Source organism: Propithecus coquereli, unplaced genomic scaffold (assembly GCF_000956105.1).
Source record: "Propithecus coquereli isolate 6110/MARCELLA unplaced genomic scaffold, Pcoq_1.0 Scaffold29, whole genome shotgun sequence".
Classification (NCBI taxonomy): domain Eukaryota; kingdom Metazoa; phylum Chordata; class Mammalia; order Primates; family Indriidae; genus Propithecus; species Propithecus coquereli.
Genome location: NW_012148507.1, coordinates 3,784,833 through 3,795,598, shown reverse-complemented (window position 1 = coordinate 3,795,598; position 10,766 = coordinate 3,784,833). Strand labels below are relative to the sequence as shown.

General features: G+C 36.3%; 1 protein-coding gene across 1 annotated transcript in view; it reads left to right on the top strand.

Annotated features, from left to right (window-relative positions):
* The window catches only part of TFAP2D (transcription factor AP-2 delta (activating enhancer binding protein 2 delta)), a 63,760-nt gene extending 54,276 nt beyond the window's left edge, over positions 1 to 9,484 (top strand). Inside the window, exon 8 of the mRNA XM_012648587.1 lies at positions 9,082 to 9,484. Coding sequence (XP_012504041.1) covers positions 9,082 to 9,301 — 220 coding nt within the window. The 3' untranslated portion in view covers positions 9,302 to 9,484. The remainder of the gene's footprint in view (positions 1 to 9,081) is intronic.
* The last annotated feature ends 1,282 nt before the right edge of the window (positions 9,485 to 10,766 follow it).

The window sequence follows — 10,766 nt, the reverse complement described above, 5'->3', positions numbered from 1 at the left end:
TACCTTCTGTTCTACCCTCTTCTGTTTCATTTCTGAGTCTCAATTTCTTCATTTTTAACACCCACTGATAGAGAATACAGTTTAACTGGTGCAGTGTATGTCCCTTTAAAAAGTTAAAGACTGCATCAGTAACACTTACTCAGGTCAAGGTCAAGAAAAGTATATCACTGTATGCAAAAGCAAAAACAGTACAAGTCCACACAGGCATGCAGGCACTCTCTCTCTCTCTCTCTCTCTCTCTCTCTCTCTCTCTCACACACACACACACACACACACACACATACATAATCTCCCTAGAAAAATTGCTCTGCCCTGTGGTGTCCTTCCAATAGCTGAAATGTGAACACTTAAGTGGGAAACCCAATACTTAGGGTGAAAATCGAAAAGTAGAGCTTCACCTCTGAATCCAGCAAATAGACACCACCTTCCTGAACTGAGCCATTTTGAGGAAATGGTGTATGTTGCAGAAAGATGCTTTAGAGAATGTTAATTAGGAGGTCTAGCAAAATAGTTTTTAAAACCATGAATAAAAGTCGGAAGATGACTGTTAAATATAAGTTACATTTCCCCTAACGTCAGGTGCCATAAACTACAGCAGTCTGGATTTTCTCAGCAGGTGATCGCATTGCTCACAGGCAGTCGTCAGAGACTTTCTGCTCCTCAGTGTGAAATTAGTAATAGGAAAATGAAATCGATGAGCTGGAATCTAGTTGAGAGAGAGAGAGAGAGAAAATGAAGACAATATAGTGCAAGGTTGATGTAACTCTTAAGCATGACTACCTATGATCCAAACCTCAAATTTTGACCCTTGTTTTGTTTAGTTTAGACTTACTGCTTTTGTAAGCCTTTTCGCTGTGAATTGCTCTTGAGTCAAATACTGCAACACTAATTTGCTTTTTACCCCAGTAGACATGCTTTCCTTAATCTCCCCTAAATTTCATATCATTGATTTTGGCCCACCAATTAAGCTGTCTACCACATTAAGGTATTTCAGAACTTTGGTTCTGTTATGCAATGCAGGAATTTTCCTCTCTATTTTATTCAAGCCATTAAGTTAAAAATCCATGATTCCGTCAATCACGTTGTTAATTAACATGTTGAGCAGAGTGGGATTAATGAGAGCCTTGCAGCGCTCCACTAGAGACATCCTTCAAGGCTGACAACTGCCCTTACATCCACACTTTGGGTGTCATTGCATAACCAGCTGTGAATTTGCCTTCTCTACTGTCATCTAGTTTACTTCCTCCTCACGATCGTATAATATTTGAAGAGATTTTGTCAGATGCATTTCTAAAATCTTACACGAAATTACATTGCTACCACTCTAATAACCCTTTTCTAGAGGAAAATGCAGTTCATTTATTGTACTCCTTACTAAATCTATGCAGCATTTCAGTGATCATGTCTACTTTTAAATACTAATGCTTCAGCTTTTTAATAATGTTTTACATGAACAAATTCTGAAAAATACATTCAGTGCAATACTTACCAGCAATAAAAAGAAACAATCTATTGATAAATACAACAACGTAGATGAGTCTCAAAATTACGATACTAAGTGAAAGAAGCCAGTCACAAAAGTCTACAGACTTTATGGTTCAGTTTGTATGATACTCTGAGGAACGGTAAAAATTATAGGGACAGAAATTAGAGCAGTGATTGCCAGGAGCTGGAGGTGGGGAGAGTGAATCGACTGAAAAGGGGCACGAGTAAGCTTTTTGAAAAATGTTGGTAGTTACACAAATGCGTAGGCTTGTCAAAATCCAACCAACTGTACACCTAAAAAGAGGCAATATTATCAGATGCAAATTCAAACTTGATAAACTCAATTTTTAAAAATATCCCATTACAGAAATTTGTTAGAGGACTAGTTAAAAATAACTTAATAACCCCAAGTTTCTAAAATCTGTCTCTTTCCCCCCCTACTTTAACTATTAAGGCATGTTTCTCTGTTTAATTTTACTACTTTGTTTCCTATCTTCCATGTTTCTCAAAGATTACCTAACAACTTTGTTGTTTCTGAAACATGTGCCTATGTTTTCTTTATCCAGAAAGAGGAGTTTTCTAGACTTAAAAAAGTCTCAACTTCATTAATTATACTATTGCCAGTTTTAAAGATTAGACTCTTTAAAAAGCAAAGTATCTAATTATTTAATCTTTGATATGCTAACACAACACTCTTTCCCTAAGCACTGAGTCTCTGTCTGCGTTGTTGCTCTTCCTCATTCTGGGAGCAAAACTTTAAAACTAAATCCTACTAGTCATCAAAGACTCCCAAATGAAAGAAAAGAACATTTAGCCTCTTGTTAACTCAATTATTCCCTACACTGGAGTCCCTACCCTTGTTCCCCTAGGCTGATGCCTCCTGGAGGTGGCTAACACCCAAATGCTGCCAGAAGATAATGTCAGGGGGAATATATGTTGATGATAATAGTTCCCCATTTCAGACCTGTTTATTTTTTCCAGCTTTATTAACATACACTGACAGATAAAAATTGTATATATTTAAGGTGTACCATGTGATGGTTTGATAGACATTGTGAAATGATTACCATAGTCAAAGTTAATTAAAGCACCTCACATTCACCTAGCATAATGTTTTCCAGATTCATTTATGTTGTCACAAATGGCAGAATGTCCTTCTTTCTCATGGCTGAATAATATTCCATTTTATGTATCTAGTGTCTTATATAAGACGTTTCAGTTGTTTCTATATCTTAGCTATTATGAATAATATTGCAATGAAAATGGGGGTATATATATCTCTTTGAGATACTGATTTAATTTCCTTTGGATATATACCCAGAAGTGAGATTGCTAGATTATGTTATAGTTGTGTTAAATTTTTAAGGAATCTCCATAGTGTTTCTTATAATGGCTATCCCAATTTGCAGTCCCACCAACAGTGTACCAGGGTCTCCTTTTCTCTGCATTGTCACCAGCACTTACTACTTGTCTTTTTGATAATAGCTACCCTAATAGGTGTGAGGTGATGCCTCATAATTGTTTTAATTTGCGTGTCCCTGATGATTAGTGATGTTCAGCATCTTTTCCTATACCTGTTGACTATTTGTATGTTGTCTTTAGAAAAATATCTGTTCAGTTTCTTTGCCCATTTTTTAAATCATATTATTTGGGTTTTCAATAGTGAGTTGTATGAGTTCCTTATATATTTTGGACATTAATCCCATATGGGATATATGGTTCACTAATATTTTCTCCCATTCTATAGGTTGCTGTTTCATTTTGTGATTGTTTCCTTTGCTGTGCAGAAGCTTTTTTAGTTTGACATAATCCCATTTGTCTATTTTTGGTTTTGTTGCCTTTGCTTTTGGTGTCATATTCAAAAAATCATTGCCAAGACCAATGTCAAAGAGATTCTTCCCTATTTTTTTATCTAGGAGTTTTACAGTTTTGGATCTTACATTAAATCTTTAATCCATTTTAAGTTAATTTCTGTGTATGGTATAAGATAAGGATCCAATTTCATTCTTTTGCATGTGTATATCCAGTTTTATCAGCATTATTTATGGAAGAGACCATCCTTTTCCTATTGTGTATTCTTTGTGTTCTTGTCAAAGATTAGCTAACCATATATGTGTGGGTTTACTTCTGGACTCATTCTGTTCCATCGATCTATGTGTGTGTTTTTATGCCCGTACCACACTGTTTTAATTACTATAGCTTTATAATATAATTTGAAATTAGGAAGTATGATGCTTCCGTCTTCATTCTTGTTTCTAAAGATTGGTTTGGCATTCAGGGTCTTTTATAGTTCTGTACGAATTTTAGGATTTTTTTCCTATTTTTTTTAAAATGTCTACTTAATGGGGATTGCATTGGATCTATAGATTGCTTTGGGCAGTATGGACATTTTAAAAATATTAGCTCTTCCAATCCATGAACACAGTATATCTTTCTTTTTTCCCATTTATTTTTAATTTGTATATATTCACAGGGGAAAGGTGAAATTTTGCTACCTTTATATATTGCATTGTGGTGAAGTCAGGGCCTTTAGTGCATACATCACTAAAGCAATGCACATTGTACTCGCCAAGCAACCAGAATATCTTTCCATATATCTGTGCCATCTTCAATTTCTTTTATCAATGTCTTATAATTTTCAATGTACAAATCTTTTACCTCCTTTGTGAAATTTATTCCCAAGTATTTTATTCTTTTTGATACTATTGCAAATGGGATTGCTTTCTTAACTTCCTTTTTCAGATAGTTCATTGGTAGTGTATAGAAATGCAATTGATTTCTGTATCCTGCAACTTTACTGAATTCATTTATTAGTTCTAACAGTTTTTTAGTGGAGTTTTTAGGATTTCCTATATATATAAAATCATGTCATCTGCAACAGAAACATTCAAACTTCTTTTCTGATTTAAATGACTTTTATTTCCCTTGCCTAATTGCTCTGGCTAGGACTTCCAGTACTATGTTAAACAGAAGCAGTAAGAGGGGCCCTTTGTCCTGCTCCTGATTTTATAGGAAAAGTTTTCAGCTTTTCACCATTGAGTATGGTGTTAGCTGTAGGCTTGTCATACATGGCCTTTATTATGTTGGGGTACATTCCTTCTATACCTAAATTGATGAGAGCTTTTATCATGAAAGGATGTTAAATTTTGTCAAATGCTTTATCGTCAGCCCTGTGTATTTTTGTTGTTGCTGCTGTTTGTTTATAGTTTGTTTTGATTTTAACACTTCCTGTACTTTTTCCAAGATTAGACCATAACTTTTGATTACCAATTCATAATAGGAGACCCAAACCATGAATTTTTGGAGATACATATAACATCTTATTTGCCACTTGTATTAAATATCTGGTGTACTTTGTTTATCACTGATACTCTGATGCCACCAATATTGCTCCCACTCCTCTCCTCACTTTGTTGACTGGGAGCTTAGCCTCACCTGTCTGTTTTCTTCCCATTGTCCTCTGTGAGCTCTGGTTTTACGATCTTTCTGGGAATGTTACTCCTTTCTCCCCAAAATTCTATTTAAGTCCTCTCATCACTTTGGCAGGTTTCTATCCTTTGGAAGGAGCACATCTTTTTCAATATCTTAAGCAAGGGACCAGGAACCTAACTCTTTTTCATCAGTATCATCAAAGAAGCTTTGAAGGTTGAGTGAAACCTGGATTGGCTGAAAAGAGGAAAGACACACAAAGGTGCACAAATAGGAATTAATATCATAGGTTTGGAGATTAAGAAGAAGTCTGAAATAAGCTTTACAAAAATAAGGCAATAGAAAACATGATTACATAGGGTGATGGAAGGAGAGTTGGGAAACATTAAGAAATCTAATCCAACATTTGAATCCTATGCAATCACTGTTGAGCAAAAATTTTACAAATGTGTCACGAATATGACGTATCTAGCATAATACCAGTTTTCTCCTTCAACTGCTTCATTCAAGATAGAGGAATTTATTCTCAATGAATAATTTGAATATAGAAGAACTATATTTTGACTACCTTTTTCAAATCATCATGGCTACTATTTAACCCTGGTGATATTTGCATATGAAATGTTCTCTCGTAGTACTCTATGACAGTATATGCAAATGCCAAGTATAACTTAAAGAGCAAATCTGTGCCTCAAAAATAATATTTTCTAAAGGCAAAAATAATCTTAATTATCAGAGATTTTGGAGATTTTACTATAGTTTGTTACCTTACAGATGACCTTAGTTTATTTCCCATCTAGGATTGAAAGTCAGCCCTACCATTTCTATTTTTTTTTAATTTTCTATGGACACTAGGCTATGGCTTATATTTATTATCATCCTGTGCAGTGTGCCATGCACATTTTTTAAGGTGCAGGTAATGTTAAGTTAAGGTAATTAACAAAATTTGCATAATGGTTTTCATGTTGAAAGATGACATTTCAGGTAGTTACTTTTCTTAAGTTAAATATTCCGCAATCAATTTTAGACTCCTCTGTTGAACTAAGTGAGTTTTCAACTTCCATAACCTCTGGCCATGTGTTTGGTTTTATTTTTATTTATTTATTCATATTTTTTTTGACAGAGAGTCTCACCCCATCGCCCAGGGTAGAATGCAGTGGTAGCATCATAGCTCACTGCAACCTCAAACTCCTGAGCTCAAGGGATCCTCCTGTCTCAGCTGCCGGAGTAGCAGGGAAAGTACAGGCGTGTGCCACCATGCTCAGCTAATTTTTTATTTTTTTCTATTTTTAGTAGAGATGGGGTCTTGCTCTTGCTCAGACTGGTCTCAAACTCCTGACCTCAAGCAATCCTCCCACCTTGGCCTCCCACAGTGCTAGCATTATAGGTGTGAGCCACCAGGCCCCGCCCATGTCCTTGGTTTTAAGAAGAGCACCATAAACATTAGTATTCTTAAAGCGAAGCTTAGAGTTGGAAAGAACATGCAAGCAGATGTTCTTGTCAGACCTTTGTTATCTAAATAACTTTCCCGAAATCGCAAAGTGCCTAAGGCCAGAACCAATGTGAAGACATGGTGCACCTGGTTCTCAATCCAGGGCAAAGATGACAATGCAGCCTGCTAATGATCAGATATATATTTTGGAAGCTAGAAATCTCATCAGTCAAGAAGTGATACCAGCTTAAGAGGAATCTTTTATTGTGGTGACAATTTTTTTCTTGACGTGGATAAGTAAAGCTTAAAGCTTTTGTATAGAACTACCCATTTTATGCTTGATTTTTAAAAACCCTGCTCTTCGACAGGAAAGTGAATAAGAAGAATCATTATCTTCCAGACCTACAAGGCTGCCCAAGAACAAAGTTAAGTCAGAGAAGCTGAGCTAAAACTGCCAAGAGAAATGTGATTTCTCAAAGGAAAGAAGTAAAGAAAGGTCTGAGAGGAACATAAGCATAGAGACAAAACAGAATATCCAATTTCTCAGGCAAATTATTTCACTTCTCTGAGCCTCAGTTTTTCATCTGCGAAATAGAAACTCCTTATTGTTTTAGCTAGGATTATATGAGATGATACAGATAAGTAACTTAGAACAGGACCGGACATATGTTCAGAACTCAAATATTGGCTATTAACTTTAATATTTCCCCCAGTGAAACTAAATACTGTATACTAAGCTATAGATGAAGAGGTGAGTCACAACAAAAAGGACATACCAATATAGGGAAAATAAAATTAATCTAATGGTGCAAGGAGTTCTACGCAGCAGTAAAACAAGAAAAAAGGCAGAGGCAGTTTGTGCCTAGGGCCAACCATCTAGACATTCATGGTTGGTTTCACTCAGTTCTTTTGGTAGGTGACACCACGATTAATTCTTTTACTGCTCCAACAATTGCAATTGTTTTCCAGGCTCCCTGATAGATCCCAAATCATATGGATTCCCCTGTAGTTGTCTCGTTGCAGAAATGGAGCTGAAATCAGTTTTCCTGCTTGGCAATGCAAGACATTGCAGCAAAGATATGAATATAGTACTTGAGCCATAATGATGTCTTATACTACAAATTTGGGTGCATATAATTGTTCAAGCATTGTCCATTCTTGTTTTCTAAGTAATCACAGACTGACATCATTTTTTTCTTTTTAATGTGTGTTAATTATGACTGTGGCATAGGGCAAGCTTTGTAATATATCCAGAGGAAAGATGATAACAACCTGTGGAATACAATAACAAGCATGCAGAAAATTTTACCCTCACCATGAATATACCACAGCCAACAATCTCTATCATTTATGCAGCACTTAGTGTAGGTCTGGCATTATTCTGAGCCCTTTGCATGGATTAATATAAACAATAACCCCATACGATAGGTCCTACTATTATTTCCACTGAGGTATATCAGTAGGCTGCCTTGAACCTTAAACCCCTCATTTGCATTGTTTTAAAACCTCATTATTTTTGTTGTTAAATATTATATACCCCAAGAGAAGTAACTATGGGAAGTTAACATATTATGAAGGATGGATGGTGCTGTATGACTTTAAAATTGCTAATGTCATAACTACTATTACAATCTAGGACTTGTAAGCAGTCAATGGCTTTATTTTTTTAATGTACAATGTTGTATATATATTATAACATGAGCATAATATGTGGCAAGCATGTTTTCCTATATTATTGTAAGACATAAGTTATAGGGAGCAAACTGGTAAAATGTCACTTTGGAAAAATTTACACAAATGAACAATTTGGATAGCTTCTGTTCACAAGAAGAGTGAATCCACAATTATGTATTTGTCCAACCAGAGATGACATTTGTCATAGTTGGAAGGGCTACCTATGCTGAGGTTACCATAACACTCCTTAAATTTGCTTATTAGTTATGATTATTAGTTAATTATTTAGCTTCTGAGACCCAAGTGTAGGATGACTTACATAAAATAGAATTTTATTTCTCTTTCATTTAGGAGTCCCGAGGTGAAGAGGTTCCTTCTATCTTGCTCTGTCCCTGCCACTAATGTGATTATCTTCATTTACATGATGCATAGCTATTTTGAGAGGAAATAGAGGGCACTCAATTTCCTTTTAAGCAAGTAGAAATTACGTATATCACTTCCCCCGGTGTTCTATTGTGTGTAGGTTAGTCCCACATTCAAACCTAGCTGCAAGAGAAGCTTGGAAGTGTAGTTTCCAGCTGGATGGCCATATGCCCAGAAAAAACTGTGTTATTATGAAGGATGAGAAGAATGAAGTTAGAGGAACAGCTAGCCATTAGGCACACTCAGCCAATTATGATTTCTGCATGGATGATCTGTGCCCTTACAAGCATATATGCCATTCTTGAAAGCAAGATGATTCCCATACATAGAAAATTACATTTTCTAGCTACTTCCTAATGAGGTGGAGAATCAAGTCATGTGTTAAATACTCAAACTTGATGGTAATTAGTGCATATCAAGTCTATCAGTGACAAGTCTTACTCTACATTCGTCCTAAATTTCTTATAGTCAAGGGAAATATATTGAATTGTGTTGTATCTTCCACAATGTTCAGCACCATTTGGGAACCCAATAAACACCTGTTTAATTGAACGTTCCAGATTAAATGGAGAGATGTGCTGTTGCATACCCTACTGCAAATCATTCATCTCTTTTTTCCTACCACTTCTCATTTCTAGTTTGATCACTCATGGCTTTGGGACTCCAGCAATATGTGCAGCTCTAAGCACTTTCCAAACAGTCCTCAGTGAAATGCTGAACTACTTGGAAAAACACACTACTCACAAAAACGGCGGAGCAGCGGATTCTGGCCAAGGACACGCCAACTCGGAGAAAGCCCCCCTGCGGAAAACTTCAGAGGCTGCCGTGAAAGAGGGCAAAACAGAAAAGACAGACTAGCTACATCAAACAGAATCTATTCCAGAGAGTCTTGCTGCTGATATTTTTTCTAATATATATATCATTGAGGGTGACTAATCTTCAGTGGACCAAACCGCTACCCTACCCCCAACCCTCCATAAAAAAACAAAAATGGAAATGAAAAATGAAACAAAAAAGGACAAAACCAAAAAAAAAAAAAAAGAAAAAAGGAAAACAGCAGTGTTACCGTGTGATGAAATTGTCACTTTTTAATTTTATGTTATGATAAACTCCTTTTGTGCACGTAATTTATTGTTCTGAATTATATACATCACAGTTTTTAAGCACTTCTGGACTTTGGAGAGGCAGCACATGCTTTTTCACATCTAACTGATGCACTTTCTTATCCAACTTTATAGTTAGGGATCAGAAAGCATGACCAAACTGGAATCCACCACCAGTGCTTACAGCTCCAGTCTTTCTTGACTTAACTCCCTGTAACTCAGTGCCTCTTTCCAGTAAACAAATCAATCTGGAAATTAATCCATTAATAAATGTTTGGGGAACTGAAAAGGGCAGTTATGAATCTTTGTCCTGTGAATTGACAGCAATTCTAAAATTTGGTCACCCCTAGCCCACTTCCTTGGTGGTATTTAAGCTCCAGAAAACTCTCTCCTTTCTATCTATGACATTCCCACCCCATCCCAGATTCATTTCCCCTTGCCTATAGCTAAGAAGATACTCAGAAAGCATAATACTAAAGGTATAAGAGATGAACTCTTCTATCCATTCTCCACGTACCACCAACATAACAGGTCGAGGAAACAGACTGCATTTAGCGGGTTGAGGTAGGATGGATACAGGAAAGGGTAGCTTTGCCATTGTTGGGCTCCCAGTGAAAAGTAATGGCATTGTTTTGCCTGGAAAAACATGGGAATAAGAACAGTGATCTTTCTGGGAAGTCCTGCCCCTAAGAGACAGGAGAGGAGAACAGGGACCCAGGGGAGGCCTCTTGAAGTGCTGGTGGCCAATGATTGTAGGTTAAAATGACAGCTGTTTTTTTTTTTTCTACTTTTGTGCTGCTTCTACCTACCCAATAGCTGTGCTCTAAACCTTGAGAGGCACAAAAGCACTCAGGTCTGTGCTGAATAAAGAAAACAAAACCAGAATGATCAGAGAAGACTTTTGCCTTTAAGATGCTTCCTTTTTTCATTGCTTGTTCTTATAACTTCATTGTCCTTTAGTTAAGACACTGAAAACCAGAAGTTCCTGGCTGCAAAGGCCAGGGGCTAATTGAATGAGAGTTTGGTCCATATAAACCTGAATGAGTCAAGAAACCTGACTGGTACCACATTGAACCAACCTTTCTACTGTTAACAATATTTTAATTTCTAGGCAAATAAAAATGTACGTCATCATCTATGTAAAAAGAAAAAAAAAGAATCATTTTAATAATTCATGGAATCCCATTACTTAAGAATGAAAATATTCTCCTCTCATGAAC